Here is a 17728-nt window from a genome sequence, read left to right on the forward strand (position 1 = left end):
TGGTTGGTCTATATAGATACTGTGTGTCAGAATTTGTCAAAAAAAACTAAAAAGTTGAGATTTTTGTCCTTGAGATCATTTCTGGGCAACTGGCCCCCCTCTGTGTCAGAAAATCACATCTCTCTTCAATTCCTTCTCCCCCCTGCTCAACTAATTTTTCATTTGACCCTCTGATCCATCCAAAAAGGAAAACCCTGTACGACAGTTGGTTATTATATATATCTTCTTATCCACCTTCATATAAAAGAAAACCCTAGATAGTTAATACTCTAGAAAAACCCATCATGGATTCTCAGCACTTGAACCCTAGTTCTCTTAAATCCAGGTTCACCGCAAGGTTCCTTAGGGCTCTGATTAAAATAAATGCTCAAAAACCTATATCATCATCTTCTCCCAGAGAGATTTTCCAACGTTATCGAAGAATTAAGGTTGCAGCTGACAAGTCCATGGCTTACTCGGTTAGGTCGAGGAGAACTTGGAGTAGGGCAACGCTTTGGAAGCTCCGAAGCCGGTCCCGTAGTCGTTTAGCCTCGTCAGGCCGAAGATCATCGGTCAAGACCCGTACTACCACTACTACTACAACAACAACTACAGCCACTAATCATCGAGCTGCCATCGTGGAAAAAACAAGCCATGAAAAAGAAAACAAGGAAGATCATGTTGGGCTTGCTGTCCAAGCTGAGGAGCTAAGAGAGCTTGTTCCAGGTGGTGAATCCATGGATTTATGCAACTTGTTGGATGAAACTGCGCATTACATTAAGTGCCTCACCACACAGGTACAGGTGATGAAAAAAATCGCCAATCTCTACTCCCTTGAGTAATTCCATACATACATACATATATATACTTATTACATCAAAGTTATATATAGAATAAATATGCATAAATCAGAGGAACATATTGTTGAAAGGGAAAATGATTCATACAGAGATGATTTGTCTAAGATGGTAAGTATTTTTATTTTCTGTAGAGAGCAGATATATAGGTAATTGAGATGAAATAGTTTTCAATCCGAGGAACTTGCATAATCTTTGTGAGATATTGGGATTTTCTTTTTATCATTTCTATAAACTGTTTCTTTAGTTAATGTTTGCATCTTTTTTTCCCTATAAGCCTGTATTTTACATATAATTTGGAGTCATTTCCTCTGCTATAAGATAGATAGATTTAACCCTACTAGTTAATTTCTTTGGTATTTTGTTCTTGTTTCTGGGTTTCTATTGTTTTTGGTTGATCAATTACCATTTTCTACCTTTTTCGTTTCTCTCATAGAAATATTTTCAATATTGAAAAGAAAATGAACTTATTTTCTTAGTTCGGCAGGAGTGTACATCAAGATAGCTATATGATATTAAGGTGAGACAAATGTAATTTTAATTCTACCTTAAGTCAATTATCAACCACATAACAATTAACAAATTGAAAACTCAAAATCTAAATTAAATTAAACTAAGGTCAAATGTAGAATGTTTTCTTTCAATAATGCTAAAATAAACTATAAAAGAATCTATACTAGTAGAGGTGTATGGGTCCATGTAATCCATTATTATGCTCCTTTATTTATTATATATATATTAAGTATTATTGTAATTATTATTATTATTATTATTATTTTGGTTTTCATGAATAACAAGACCCTTTTTTATATATATTTTCCAGGGTTTTTTCTTTTAACTTTTTTTAGGGTGTTGTCTACCAATTTGCTCTAAAAGACCTTATATGGAATCATTCCTTTATCCTCTCACATGCTTTCTTGCCATTTTGCGTCCCTTTGTGAACTTTTTCTGTCAACTTAATAAAGGAAAAATCTTCAAGACAAAAGAATGGGAAATTATTATATGAAACAATTTTTTTTGTTCATTATTATATGAAACATTTGTTTCTTGTTAAGAACTTAATAAACAATTTTTTTTTAAGTCGTAATATTGTAACTAGATTTTTTCAGTAACTATTTTATTTAAGAATTAATAATGAATGTTGAAATCATTATTAATATTTTAGTTATTACATATATATGTGATAAATAATTGTCTTTTTTTCCAAGTATTACTTATAATATATATGAACAAGTAAGTAACAATTTTATAAATTTCATACAATATATAAAAATTAATTCGAAAGTTCAAAAAAAAAATAGTGGAAATCTGTATTACTTTTACTAGCAACGTCAAGAATGTTAATCCTACAGTCATTATAGGATAAATTCCTTGGGTTTCTAGTCAATTATGATAAATTCCTTGGGTTTCTAGTCAATTATCCTTGAATACCTCTAGCAATTGTACATAAGATTTTTTTTTACCATCATTTCTTTGTTTCTCTCCTTTTTTTTTTCTACTCTTTCTTTTTCTAACTATTAACTACTTATTATCTTACATGAATCCAATATTTCTCTCATTTTTTCACCTTTGAACCAGCTTTGAGCTATTTTATTCTGAATATTACAGTACACATATCTCCAACTTTTTTTTTTAAGTTACAACATTTTCAATCAACATTAAATAACTAATTTAACCATTAACTAAACTCTAACTAACTAATTAACTAGAATAAATATAAAAAAGAATCCACACATTTACATAGAGCCCGACTCGATCCTTAAATCTTAAAATTTGTAAGACCTCAACCTTACTATTCAGCTAAGGTCTCATTTGCCCCACACATCTGTGACAAACTTTGATTGTTGACATAGTTTGATTTCAAGTTGTGTATACTAATACTGTATTAAAACGAATCTAAACCCTCATTCATATCAACTCTATTGTTCTTCCTGTAGAAAAATAAAATAAAAACCATAGTATTAATATGTAAATATTGAAAGCTTGATGTTATTTGTTTTAATATAATGCACTTAACCAAACAGTAGCAAAGAATAATAATAATCTTAGAAAGTACTTTATATATATTAATGGTATAATTTGAAGCTCTTTAAAATTATGCCAAACTTATTTTCTTTAATCTCTTGAAGAAATAAATTTTATTAGAAACAATCTCCTTTCTATTTAAGTTTGAAATTATAAGAAAACCATAAACACTATTTACAATCAAGCATGGTTTTTACTTCTCAGTGCTATGTAAGATGGGGAAAAGACTATTGCAAATTGAAGTTTTTATAATTATAATTTAGGTTGTTTTTTATAAACCTTCAAAGTTTTCATTTCATTGACAAAAAAAATTAACATTTAATTTGTAAATGTTTTGATAATGATGATATTAAATCTTCAACAAAAAATTATTGAATATGATAAATAACTAGAAAGCTATTCATCAAATTGATGCTAAAAATTTGAAGTTATTTTTAGAAAATATATATATTCTTTAGTTATGAACTTTATAATCTGAATAATAGTAGAAATATATATATTTTAAATACTAATATACTAAACAACTTTATAATATAAATTCATCAGTACTCATAAAATTAATTAGCACTTAATTTTGATTATTAATTTTTTAATTTTTCAAATAACACCTTATTTAATTTGTTAAGTATGAAATTAAAAGCTTTAAGAAGACAAAAAGAAATAATAAATAATTTTTGGTTTCGAAATTGAGGAAATTAGTGAGTCAAAACTCTAAGGAAAAAGCAGTCAGCTTGCTAGTCGTGGTTTATTTCTTTCTTTATAAACATACAGATATATATATATGTATATATCTCACAACCTACCAAATAGTTAAAATTTGAGTTATATACATAAAAACCATATAATTATAATAAAAAAATAATTCCATGGAAAGTACTTTTTTCCCTTCTTCTCCCCTGGTTAATTTATATATTGCATTTTCCATCCAAACAAGGAAACGGTGAGATTTTCCTGGAAATCCTTTTCACATCTTGCCTAGCAGTTGAATTAAAAACTTGTATATATGTGATTTATTTTTCATATAATTCGAAGATGCTTCAAGATGGAAAAAGGTATGTTTCTAAGTTCGATATGACCTCAACTTCTTCCATTTTATTTGGCATAATTTCACTGATACAAAACTAAGGTTACTATTAAACTAAAAATTATTTTTTAAAAGTTTAAGGCAACAATTGTAATTCTATATTATACCTACAAAACCAAATAGCATTGTTGAAAAACTGAAAAAAAAAAGATGATTTTGAATATATATATATATATATAACAAATATTACTTGATATAGATACTAATTCATCACATATATATGAAACTAAATAACTAAAAAATGACGTCAAATAAAACAAGGGAATAAAAGCTTTTGTACTAATAAAAGGTTTAAGCCAAATAGCTAGTTTGTGAGAGTGCGACATTAATTCAAACAACTTAAGGACAGGCTTCCGATTCAATATTTAGCCTGAGATGGATGAGTGTGAGAATCAAAACTAGCAGAAAACAATTAATGCAGCTTAAATAAATAAGTGAAAACAGTAATAAGATTCAAATCAATGAACATGCATGATAAGAATACGATCCATTCTAAAACAGTAGGTTAATGATAAAGCGGATGATATACCTCTCGGATTAAACAAAAAGATAATTTGAGAGAATCCAACTGCTGTAGGAAAGGTTTGAAGATCTAAGAAGAAAAATCCAATGTCCATGAAAAAAGAAAAAGAAACAGGAAATAAAGAGGACAAAAGTCCAGATTTAAGTTATGGAAAAAGGGTTTTGTCGTCGATCACTAATAAGTAATTAATAACCGTTCAGATATTAGAAATATGGGTGAAACGGCTTTAGTATAGCCCATTAATTGCGGTACCAAATTGGGAAATTGATCTCAGGGAGGGTACGGCCCACCGTTTTGGCGTTTTCTCCTTTGACTCCGAATGAATTGAAATGAAATGTAATCAGGAGAGCAGCGTGGTCACTGTCCATGCCTCCCTTCCTTCTTTAAATATGTTTAAACATATCAACTAAAGTGGAGTTGATCTTGTTTCATTTCAATTTAGATTGAAAATTTTCAAATTTCTAAAATGTTTAAATGCTCAATAATTCAAACAAACTAGTTAAAACTTTAAAGTTGAAGGTTCCGTTAACATCCCTTCTCTTAAATAGAAATGTAAGTTTTGATTCTATAAAAAAAAATATTCAAATTATTTTGAATTTGAGTTTATTTTTTATTTGTTTTGTTTTAGATTCTAAATTTTAAAACTTTTCAATTAAGATTATTGTGGGTGTAGATCATTTTGCGTCAGATTAGGTTTATATCATTTAAGATTAGTTACAAATGTGAACTTGTGTCATCTATTCAAGTCATTTTGATTCAAGTTAATATCAGATCAAGAGTATCTTAATTTTGATTAATTTATGTTTATTATAATTATTCAAGTGGTTGGATTTTCAACCATTTTAGTTTAAGTCAAATGCGTTCAACATTTATTTATTATTCAAATTGAACAATAATATTTATTCGATTTCCATTTATTTATTATTCGTTGAACATTTATAATTATTTAAGTTTTGAATATTTAAAAAATCATTTTTTTTATAATTATTTTAGATAATGAATTCAATTATTTCATATTATCTAAACTAAAATAGATTTGAATATCCAGATTTCTATTCAAATCCATCATATATAGTGATTTTAATATTTAAATTCAAAAAATTAAATTAAATTTACTATACGAATATCCATTCGCATACTAATAAATCTTCATCCGGTGACTTGAAAGATATGGGTTCCAATCTTCAATCAATTTTGGCTCACCCACCGTTGTGACTATTTTACAATAAATAACTACGTTCCTCAATTTGCGTTATTGTCAATCGGTTCGCATATACACATTACCCATTAACAGTTTTAGGCAAGAATTTTTTATTTTTTTTATGAATTATAAAAGTATAAAATGAAGATAAAATCCTAACAGTATCATGATTATAGCTTGAATCACACTTGAAACAATGAGCACCCAAACTATCATGTCAACGCACGGGATTCAAAATAACATTATTCACCATGTCACGTTTAAAAATACTAACATTATTCACCATGTCACATTTACAAATAGTAGAAGTGAAATGGTTCATATCTCATAATTAGGCGGAATATTAGCTCGTGCACAGCATTCAATAACCAAAGGCAATGGGCACGAGGATCATCCTTGTAAATGTTTTAACAAATATACATACACACAGAAGCTTCAAAAAAATAAAAAAATAAAACCTACCTGAGATTCTGACTCAAACATGATAAATATCATATGCATTCATTGAATTTTAAGTCCGGAATCATCATTGTATAAATTTAAAATCTATAAGTGCAACTTAAAGGCTTTGCTTGGCAAGAAAGAAAGAAAATTAAAAAGATGAATATTTGACGGGTGGAAAACTAGAAGAAAGGAAAATATAAATTTTCTTTCCGTAGGTATGCTTAGTAAGAAAGATGGAAAAATAGAAAGAAAAAGCAATTTTCTTTCACTCCATTACTTGGTAGAGTTGAAAAGTGAAAAAAAAAAAAAAAATTGAAAAATGTATAATTTGAACTAATATACATTTCTCTCTCGTTTTCTCTCCTATCATCATTCCAATTTGGAAGGGTTGATTTTTATGCATCAAGATGGAAAATGATCAACCCTCCCATTTTCCTTCCTCTCACTTTTTTTCCCAACCAAGCATATTCAAAATTTATTTTCTTCCCACTTTTCCACTCTCTCTTCCCTTCCTCCACTTTTCGACCCAACCAAGCAAAACAAAAACAACACCAGAGACCACAGAACGAGAGAGTCAACGGTAATAAACAAAATGCCTTTATTACAGGGTTATATTTTTACACAAGCATCTCAATTTAAATATGAATTCAACGCAAAGATGATGCTCACTGATTAAATAAAACATTCTACAGAATATTTTGAAACCCTATCTTTACCTAAAACATACTATTTCAAAGACAATGCATGTTCTTGTTCTCCCACACTGTAACACAAAATAAAATGCTCGGCCTTTTTAATCCTATTAAACACTGTCAATAATGCTAACAGTTAAACATTAGTCATACTATGCCGTAAAAACTGCAAAGCTTGGCAGTCAACCCCACCAATCCATTCTTCTACCCAGTTGAATCTTCTCAACGATTTGTATTGCCAACACAAGCAAAAGTTTCATGATCATCATATCAACAATAACTAAGAAATTGTTTCCAAAGTAAACGATGAAGTGTTCTACAGTCTGTACCGAGCCAGAAAGTATGGATTTCCGTGTTTGCTAGTTCATTATCAGTATCTCATTCAATTCCCCTGTTTCTTCTACTTATTTACAATAATGCCTCTAGTAAGAGAAGTAAACAGACAACAAGAAGTCCTTTGGATGATTTTTGGAGTGTCCATTTCAAAGTGAGAAAGTAAAGGAGAAATATAGAACTATCATGCAGAAGAAGGAGTGTTCTAGGTAGAAGTGGGGCAGTGAAGGGATAATTCAACTTACCAAACAAATCTAATAATGGTCCATTGTGGAGTAGTTGAAAGCCATTTGATAAGGATTAGCTAAAAACCTATACACCCAGTACAGGCAAACTGCAAATTTTACATGAGGAACCAGGCCAGGTAGATCCAATTTTTATACACGGGTTTGCTGTTTGCCTGCTTGTTAGAACAAGTATATCCAATTCTTAATCAACATTTCACTACCAAGTGATCCAAGGCAAAGAAACGATTGCTTTAGAAGATTGGTATGTATCTGCACACAGATGAAAATCTACATGCCTTTACATCACGGGTGTGGGGAGATGGATAACTAACGATGAAAAAGAGACATATTATACACTTAAAAAGATTCAGAATATCTCACCAAGCTCCACGATTCAAAAAGTGTACCGGAGTGTACTCCATACCCAGTGATTCTCAAACTCTGGATTGAAAAACATAGATGCTAAAATAAGCTATTTTCTAAAGCTTCTCATTACCTTATGACATGCCTAGGAAATATGCATATGGCCCCACAGCCCATCTAGAAGGCACCCAAAAGTTCACTAATTTTGCAATAACAACCCTTACCAAGGATATAACAAAAAGGAAACTCAAAGTTTACAGGGAGAAGATAGTGCAAGTTTGAATATCCTGGGGAGAAACATACTCACTACACAGAGTCAAAAACCCCTGTTCAAACTCTGATAATGAAAACAGATTCCATCGAGGTTTAGACCTGAGGAGAACAATGTAAGTATAAGTCCCTTAAAGAAAAGTTCAAAAATAAATAAATAAAAGACAATCAGATAACAATTCCTCAGTATGCACACCCATTTTCCCTCCGTTTCACTCACCAGCACCGCAGAAATGATGTATAATTATATACTATAGTATTCATGGTACACAATTCAGGCAGCTGGAAACCAAATATTAAAAAATAATCAACAAAAAAAGCGAAACATGATATTCAAGCTTACCACGGCCTTTCAATGTTAACCAAGCAAGCTATAAATAATGGAAATGAAGCAAGAGACACTTTTATTATTCAACCTTGCATCATGATCAATTCATGAAGGCGTTCTTGTCTCATCAATATAAAAAAAAATTATTACAACAAAAACGAGACTCAATTTAACAACAATGCTTATATTCATAATACAATGAAAATTTAAGCCATGAATAAAGTTTCGTAGATTTTATCACCTGAAGGAAATGCTCCCATCTCCATAAGGCAAGCCAACAATGACTATCATCAAAAAATATATTTTCCCAATCTTCCATTTTCTCCCCATTGGCCATCACCGTACGGACAGGAGCCAACTGGAGTTGGCATGTACACTACTCTGTGGTAAACAGAATAAAGGGGAAAAATAGACAAGCAAAACACACATGATGGAAGCTAAACAGTAAAGACCACCTAGAGCAGACTCCCTCCACCAAAATTTACAACGAAGGAGGAAACGGGCCCCCGAAATGAGCTTGAATGTAAACTGATTGAGCTATTGCACAACTTGTTTTGTCCACCTTTCTACATCTCGTTCCTCCCAAAATTTTCTTCATCGGGTTCATATCCAAGTTTCGCAGATTGACTCTAAAAAATTGTATAACAAACATTGTTAGCTTATATTTCAGAAATAATTAAGCAATTAAAAGTAAAGGAAGTACGCAAATTGAACCTTGGAGATTGCTTCAGCTAATAACTTGCCATCTCGAATCGAATCACCGGACTCAGAATTACTAATCGCCAGACAATCCTTCGGCGTTTCAAAGAACGATAACGGATACTGCTTATAAACGAAAAGGATGTCAAAATAAATAAGACCCGAGCTGGGGACATCGACCCAAATCCCTTTAACCGGGAACCAAAGGAACAAATCTTGAGCCAAAATCCCTGACAATTCCATGATCTTCCCGTAACTCAAAGTCCCCGACACGTTAATGTCATAATGAAACTCGCTTTCAAACTTGGCATTACAGGCCTGATCCAAGTGAACCTCGAACCGGCCCGTATCGTCGTATTCAAATCGGGTTATCCCCTTGGGAAGCAGCCCCGTGGGAAGCCCATGAAGCTTTAGTATCTCGTAAATGGAATCGTTCTTGCTGCCGTGGACAACCACGAAGAAGATGAAAATAAAATGAAGAAATATGGAAGGGACTAAAGGAAGCATAATTTTTTCTCTCTCTCTTTTTTTTCTTCCTGTTGTCCTTTCTTGGAGGAATTTTGTGTCAGCACATGGAGATTGAGTAATGCTTTTTAAGGGTATATTACAAAGAGAAAGAAGGGGAAATTGAGGGTTAGGGTTTAAGGAACAATTGATTGGGGGAAAGAGAAGAGAAGAGAGAAGATGCGGAAGAAGACAATGTTGCCAGCTTTAGTACATACAGGATTAGGAGAACGATAAATTATTGGTCGCGAAATGGGTCCCCCAGATATATATTATTCGGTTGTTTTTTAATTAAAAATTGGCGTTCATTAAGAAAAATCCTCAAACTATGGTTTAATTTCTAAATCAATTCTTAAATTTCAAATGTTCTAAACCAACTCCAATTTGTAGCCTATTGATCCAAATTATCAATAATGCCCTTCCACCAGCCTAGTTGGGCATCAAATGTCGGCTCACATTTCAATAAACCATATTTAGATTGCGTATATTTAATTATAGAAACATATGCGCCGAATAGTTTGAGTTTGATATACTAAAATGTTGGTTAAACTATATTGTTGGTCACTTAATTGTGTTTAAATTTTTCATTTTCATCATTTAGTTAGCAAAAGTTACAATTTTTTAAATTTACAAATTGATCACTAGCAAAAATAATTTTTTGTGACGAGGTGTTATATTTTTCGTAATTTTTTTTTGTTGGTGACCAAAATTGAAAATTTATGCAAAAATTAAGTAACTAAAGTTGTACTTTACCTTAAAAAATATAACCTTTTTAAATTTTCCTGACATTCTTTGGATCCGATTCAAATAGTATACAAATGTTTCATTTAAACGCTTAAATTGGGGGTCATGTTGATTAAAGGATTTAATTGATATAATATTAATATTTTAAGATTTAATTGTAAAGTTTTAAAGTTTAGAGATCAATTTTAAAAATTGAAGCATAATATGAAGATGTTTGGTGCAATTAAACCTTTAAAATTGAGATGCAATGCCTCAATTTTAGATGTGATTCCTCAATTTATCCATTTTGAAATTATGAGAATAAATGTTTTTTTTCTGACGGGCTCCAGCGTTTTATGGATGAGAGGGGATAGTGGAATAAAGCTAATGGAATTTCAGCAATTTTGGACTAACCTGATATTATTTGAGCTGTAAATGTAATCTTCATTTTCCACCAGATTTGGGCCCATAACTGTAGCAGCAGCTGTCATATTCGGTAATCCATTGCTTTTTTTGTTTTTTGCCTTCACTGAAATAATTATTATATATTAATTAAAATCACGGAAATCTTATATTAAAATCACCGCCCGTCAGTTCGACGGAAATTTTTTTTAAAATACAGATCATTTCGTTTTCTATTAAAGATGACACAAATGAGATAATTTCATTTCTAACGATATCTTTTATCTTTTTTTCTTCTTCCTCTTTTTATAATTTCATTTCTAACGATATCTTTTATCTTTTTTTTTTCTTCCTCTTTTTTGTTGGGGTTTATTTGGAAACTATTTATAAATGGTGTAACACCTCCTAATTTTAAACTGTCGCCGGAATAGGGTTATAAGATATTATCAAATAATATGACAATTTACGATTAATATTCAAATAATTATCGAACATATTATAATATAATTATAAATTCATATAAAACTTTTGTTAATTGACTCTTTTTTATTTTTTTAAAAAAAACTCAATATAACCCCTTTATAAATATCTAACCTTCCCTGCAATTTCAAACCAGGACCAATCTAAAACCAATATTTAAACCAATGCAATTTCATGTTTAACCGTATTAAAATCACACCTATAACAATAATTTGATAATCTACTTATGTTACCATTAAAAATTAAATTAGAATTCTATTCATCCATTCTAAATTTAACACCAATTATACCGTGCGTATCATGTAAATTTTTATACCATTTCATTAGTTTAAACACCAAAATACCAAATATCATTCTTTACAACAAAAATTATATAGCATTTTTAAAGTGATTAAAATAACACCTATGCACATGCCACTTTTACCAAAAGAAGAATACATCACCGAGTTTTGCGCTGGAGTCAGGATCGCCTGGATGCTGAACCGAAACTCTGAACACCTATTGATCTGCGCACGGAAACAATATTACGGTGAGTATTTTATACTCAATAATATTACTATAATTCAAATTATAAATAACCAAATAAATATAATCAATTATATAATACATGAACATGTATTACTTTAATTTATACACTACTTTCCTTCCATACCAATAACAATTCAATTTAACCAAATAACAACCAAATATCATAAACAATTAGGTATTAATAACCTTTGAAACATTTGATTTATCCATTTCATTCTCATTTCTCAATTTCATCACATATCGCTTATATGCATCAATTTTTCATTTCTATTCAATTTTTCTTTTTCACATCGTTTATCCCTATTAACAAGATTCAGCCCTTGGCGGATACACGGATCCAACCAACACACCAGAATGGCACCCAGTGTCTCCTCGGATAGTTCAAAGCAATAAAGTGACACCTAGTGTCTCATCGGCCTAGCCGAAGTAAAGTGGTACCCAGTACCTCATCGAATCTATCCGAAGTAAAATAGTGACACCCAATGTCTCATCGACTCAAGGTCGAAGTATCTCTGAACACTTCCAGTCCTATGGCATGCCAACTATATCCAACTCAGCCCGACTAGTTAATAGGGTCTCCAAATTCACATTTCAATTCAATTTCATTTTTTCACTTTCAATCACAATTCAATTCAAAATTCACTTTTCCATTTTCAAGTCAATATTCAATTCAATACATATATTCATCATTCAATTGAATTTCTTTCAACTTAATAATAATACTTACTTTATATTTCACTTACCATACACATAAATTTAAATTAAAAAATAAATAAGAACTAAATTTGAATTATAGTAATACAAACCGTAAATCTCTCGTTTAGTCATCGATAGCTTTCTCATTTCCTTTCGATGCCAATGCCTCGGGTTCTTTGTTAACTACAAAAATAATAATAATAATTTGCACTGATTAATACAACATTAATTCACATTAAATACTTGAATTTCTATTCAATTTCTACCTTAATTTCAATTTGGTCCTAACTAATTCATCCATTTTCTACCTCAATTTATACCTTATTTCTACTCTAAACTAAACTTAACAACAAATTTTCAAGATAAAAATCATAATTTTGAATTTCTTTCAATTTAGTCCCTATTATATAAAATTCATAACTTACTCTACAATTTAATCTATCTCCCACTTCTAGTTAGAAATTCTAATAATTCAATCCCTAATTCACACTTTTACTCAATAAAATTTAATGTCTAAAAATCTAATATCTTCCAAAATTTCAGCACATACTTAATAGTATTTTGTTCTAGTTTTATAAAGACTCAAAAATTACAAGAAAATGACTTAATTTAACTTACCAATTTGAAATTAAACCTGAAAACCCTAAATTTCTTCTTTTCTTTTTCTTTTTTTCTTTTCTTTCTGTTTCGTCACCTATTCTGTTTCTATTTCCTTTCTTTTGTTTCTTTAGTTTATATATATATATTATAATTAAAACATAAAATATCTTTATTATATAATAATATATTAAACATAAGCCTCAATTTATACTTTTGGTATAATTCCCTTTTAGTCCTTTTTATTTTCTTTTAATCTATAATTAAACTTTTACCTTTTATTCAATTTAATCTTTTTTACTATTTACACTAAATTAGACTAAATTCACTTAATTAAATCCTAATTAAGCACTCGGCTAAACTCATAATTACTTCTAATAATTATTTATGACTCGATTTACTAAGACAGGGACCCTATAACTCACTTTTCCGGTGCCCGTAAATTTTGCGTAATTTTGTGATGAAAGTGGAAAAGCAATCAGATGATACATGATCAGAAGATTGTACAAGGAAGTCGATATATTATAGAAAAGAAAGGGTGGAAAAGAATATATATAAATGAAGAAAATGAATTCTTTTGATTGGACCAGGCATTACTTTTTGTATTCGGCGTGGATAAAAATTTTTCCTATGTTATATTATTCAATTACTAACGGTGAATCGATTTGATAGCCTAAATATTGTTATTCATGATATTGATTCGATTCGATGTCATTGAAATGTAAGTCATTGCATTGAATTTACAAGCAACAAATTTATCATCTCTATGGGATTAAATTCTGAGTTATTGCGAAGTAAAAAAACTCATATTGACATAATGCTTAAAATTAGCCATAATCCCTCCCAACCTATAAATAGGAGGATAATGCGCTTTAATACACTCGAATCTATGTCCTCCTACATTGATCACAATGCTGATGCTAATCGAGTTAAGTCTCAATCGACATTAACGTTATTAATTAAAATAAAATGTTCTTGTATTTTAATATTTTCATAATTTTTTATTAACAAATATTCCCATTAAATACTTTGTTTATTAGAAGAGAAGAAAACAGAGCAATACATATGGACGAGCCTTGGAACAAATATTTGTGTGCTGCTGGTTTACCTCTAGGAATGCATGTCTGCTCGCTTCCACCTAATGCCTTGATTTCTCTCTTCATGAGGATGCTATGGGAAATATTTTATAATATTTTAATCGATAAATTTTAAAATGTTCATTTTTTTTTATAATTTATATTGACAATAAGAGCTTTCAAATGTTTACAGTGAATTGTGTTTCTCCAAAAAAATACATAAAGTTAATACTCTAAATTAAAACAAAAATTATACATAAAATTAATACTCTAAATTAAAACAAAAATTAATAATTTCATTTTTACTTTGAGAGTAACTTATTGACATTAAAATTATATGAGTGAAAAAATAATTTTTGAATTACCTTCCAATTGATTAAATTCATTGAAAAGTGAGAATTTCTCACTATATTTTGAGTCGCAATACTTTGATTCATGTACTTATTTAAATAATCAAGTTTTTTCTTTTTTTTCTTTTTTTGTTTAAATTTTTGAGGAAGTTATATATATATATATATATATCTTGGTCAAAGCTTAGATGAAAATTGTATATATTTTTTTCATGCAACAAGATCTCAAACTCACACGCCGGCACATACATACATTAAGGGTTCATTTGGTTTACCAGTGAAGGTCAGTGTGGTGCAGTGGAGGATAGTATACTCATTGGTATGTTGTTTGGTTCAACAACACAGTCCAGTGAAAACTTTAATCAGCCACACTGATATGCTGAAAATAGCCTGGAGGATTCAGCTGCATTTAACGCTAGTACGATTGTATGTATTTTTATGAGACAAACATACCCATACTTTTATTTATTATTTTACCATTTTAGCCTTGAAACTTAAATTAATTTCTTTCCCAACCACAGTTGTTTTCAGATTTGGGAACGAAACAGCCATTTTCTTTTCAATATTTGAGAAGTAAAACACTAATTTCTCCCCTCTTTTTTGCTTTGTTCTTGGTTGTGGCTGCTTTTTGAAGGTATTTTCATTAATTTCTTGTTATCTCTAATTTTGGCTTCTTCTACTCTTCTTTGTCATAATTGTTATTATTATTACTATTGTTTTTGGGAACGAAACAACCATTTTCTTTTGCTTTGTTCTTGGTTTAGCAGTGTTTTAACACTGATTTCTCCCCTCTTTTTTGCTTTGTTCTTGGTTGTGGCTGAGGTATTTTCATTAATTTCTTGTTATCTCTAGTTCTGGCTTCTTCTACTCTTCTTTGTCGCAGTTGTTAGTCCTTTTGACTATTGATGTTAAAGCAGTAGATTAATGATCTAATGTTTTAGAAGTACATTTGGTTAATTCTTTGTCTGTTTGCTGAGAAATGTGAGATTAAAAAAAGAACTTTTACCATTCCTGTTTTGTTATTATTGCACTCAAATTTAAAACCCTGAACAGCAAAAAAATGAGCTTAGTTGAATTTGGATAATTGAAAGAAAATATGGGAATTGAAAAGAAAATAGACTTTGGCCTTGATAGGGTTGAGTTTTTGGAAGTACATACGAATAATTCTTTGTTTGTTTGCTAATAAATATGAGGAAAAGAAAGATGAATTTTTCCCATTTCTGTTTTGTTCATATGAGCCTATTTTGATTTTCTTTGACACTCAAATTTGAAGTCCTGAACACCAAAACTGAACTTAGTTGAATTTGGTTAATTGAAAAAATATATAGGAATTGAAAAAAAAAAGTCCTTGTTGTGTTGATGGGATTGAGTTTTTAGAAGTGCATTGGGATAAATTCTTTATTTGTTTGCTATGAAAAGTGAGAAGAAAATGAACGTTACCATTAAATAAGTTCTTTGTTTGTTTGTTATGAAATGTGCGAAAAAAAGTGAGCTTAGTTCGACATTCAATATTTCGTTCTTATGATTTGTGTCTTGCAGGTTGGAGGCTCTGAGGTGCCTACTTCATCTGTTAGTGTAGAAGCAGACAAGGTATGTATTTGAAATAGTGAAACTTGTTTAAAATCGTGTTGCACCTCAAATAAGTTCTATTTTCGGAGTTAACCTCACTGTAAAAGATATTAGATAGAATATGTAATGACCCCAAATCCACGGGCACCGGAAAAGTGAGTTATAGGGCCTCCGTCTTAGTGAAATAAGTTTGAAAATAATTATTAAAAATATTTATGAGCCTAGTGGTGTGTCTAATTAGGATTTAATTAGGTGAATTTAGCTTAATTTAGAGTAAGTAATAAAAAGGATTAAATTGAATAAAGGGTAAAAGTTTAATTATAAAGCAATAGAAAATAAAAAGGATTAAAATGGCAATTAAGCCATTGACTACAAATGAGGCGGCATATTGGTGAAATAAAATCAAAGATTTTTTTTAGGTTTTATATATTATAATGATTATTATTATGGTTTTATATTAAATTATTATGATTATTTAATTAATAATATATTATAAATAAATTAAATAGTAGATAATTGTATGGTAATAAAAATATACATGTGTAAAAATTACATTAGTACATTTGTAATTTAAATACTTAATTACTTAAAATTTAAGTAAAAAGATATTTGTTAATTAAATAATTAAATAATTAAAATTATGAGATTTTTGTTTGAGAAACAAATTAAATAATGACAATGGTGATAAAATTATTGGTACAAATGTAAAAATAAATATGTATCCAATTGTAATATTAGTATTTGTTATTAAAATAGATATTTATTAAATTAATTAAATATAAAATATAACATAAAACAAATAAAACAAATGAAACGTAAAAGAAGTAAAAAAAGGAAAGAAAGTTACAGAGAGCATTTGAAACAGGGGAAAGAAAAGAAGAAAAAGGGAAAATAGGGTTTTTGAAGCTTGGAGTTAATTTGGTAAGTTAATTAAGTCCTTTTTAGTTAATTTTGATGTTTTAGAAACTTTAAAATAAGATTTTGATGAAATTAAGTTGATATTTCAAGAGTTCATATGTTTCTAAATATGGGTCATGTTGGACAAATTATGGAATTAGGGATTTAATTGAATGAATTCTAAGTTAGAATTGATTAAGGGATTAAATTGTAAACTAGGCTATAAGTTTTATGTTGTAGGGACTAAATTGAAGAAATTTCGAAATTAGGGAAATATGCTGGAAATTTTATAGTTAAATATAAGTTTAGACAAAATTTGAATAGAAAAAGAGAGTGAATTGGATTAAAAAAAATAATTAAGTTTAGTTAGGATTAAATTGGGAATAAGGTAGGAATTGTTTAGAAATTTAATTATTTATTATAATTAATGCTGTAAATAATAATTTAAATTACTATTATTTTCGTAGCCAACAAAAAACCTGAAGCATCAGCATCAAAAGGAAAGGAGAAAGTCATCGAGGACTAAAACGGGAGAATTACGGTGTGTATTACTATAATTCGAATTTTAATTATTACTGATTGCTGAATTTTTTAATTGTTATGTATGGTAAGTAAGACTTGAGGTAAATATGTGAAATTGATATGAATATTGAGTGAAAATGAAAGTGATGCAAATTGAATTAAATTGAATAGAATAAGTGAATTATGGAATATGTGATTATTTGAAAAGTTTATTGATTGAAAAATGAATGGTGATTTGAATTGTGAATTGAAAGTGATATAGAATTGAGAAAGTGAATTGAATACCCTATTAACTAGTCGGGCTGAGTCGGATATAGTTGGTATGCCATAGGATTAGAAGTGTTCAGGGATGCTTCGAC

At 29.5% G+C, this 17728-nt stretch overlaps 2 protein-coding genes and 1 long non-coding RNA gene across 7 annotated transcripts; 2 read left to right on the top strand and 1 right to left on the bottom strand.

The window, feature by feature from the left end:
- Positions 1-284: 284 nt before the first annotated feature.
- On the top strand, positions 285-821 carry LOC107922750 (transcription factor IBH1). Its single transcript, XM_016852905.2, has one exon. It carries the CDS (start codon positions 285-287, stop codon positions 819-821), a length of 537 nt encoding a protein of 178 aa, XP_016708394.1.
- Positions 822-6692: 5871 nt separating this feature from the next.
- LOC107924473 (uncharacterized) lies at positions 6693-9764 on the bottom strand. 5 transcript variants are annotated; one of them, XR_005904902.1, is made up of 5 exons: positions 9041-9745; positions 8568-8955; positions 8032-8100; positions 7747-7806; positions 6693-7635 (listed from the first exon to the last, which is right to left on the bottom strand). XR_005904902.1 is itself a non-coding variant. In XM_016854933.2 (2 exons), the coding sequence occupies exons 1-2, from the start codon at positions 9530-9532 to the stop codon at positions 8893-8895; spliced, it is 555 nt and encodes a 184-aa protein (XP_016710422.1). In that variant the 5' UTR covers positions 9533-9743; the 3' UTR covers positions 8386-8892. The 5 variants fall into 5 exon arrangements, 1 of the variants encoding a protein (XP_016710422.1); XR_005904900.1 differs by having other exon boundaries at positions 7747-8100; positions 9041-9746; XR_005904901.1 differs by having other exon boundaries at positions 6693-7806; positions 9041-9744.
- Positions 9765-14627: 4863 nt separating this feature from the next.
- LOC121209785 (uncharacterized) lies at positions 14628-17370 on the top strand. Its single transcript, XR_005904903.1, has 3 exons — positions 14628-15015; positions 15921-15971; positions 17315-17370. It is a non-coding gene; the product is annotated as an uncharacterized lncRNA (long non-coding RNA).
- Positions 17371-17728: the final 358 nt, after the last annotated feature.

Source organism: Gossypium hirsutum, chromosome A11 (genome assembly GCF_007990345.1).
Source record: "Gossypium hirsutum isolate 1008001.06 chromosome A11, Gossypium_hirsutum_v2.1, whole genome shotgun sequence".
NCBI lineage: Eukaryota > Viridiplantae > Streptophyta > Magnoliopsida > Malvales > Malvaceae > Gossypium > Gossypium hirsutum.

What these genes read in the sequence shown, in the direction of transcription:
- LOC107922750 (XM_016852905.2), top strand. Translation starts at nt 285, where the DNA reads ATGGATTCTCAGCACTTGAACCCTAGTTCTCTTAAATCCAGGTTCACC.
- LOC107924473 (XM_016854933.2), bottom strand. Translation starts at nt 9,532, where the DNA reads ATGCTTCCTTTAGTCCCTTCCATATTTCTTCATTTTATTTTCATCTTC. An exon ending in TAGCTGAAGCAATCTCCAAG is followed by an intron (nt 8,956 to 9,040) that starts GTTCAATTTGCG and finishes ACAATTTTTTAG; the next exon opens with AGTCAATCTGCGAAACTTGG.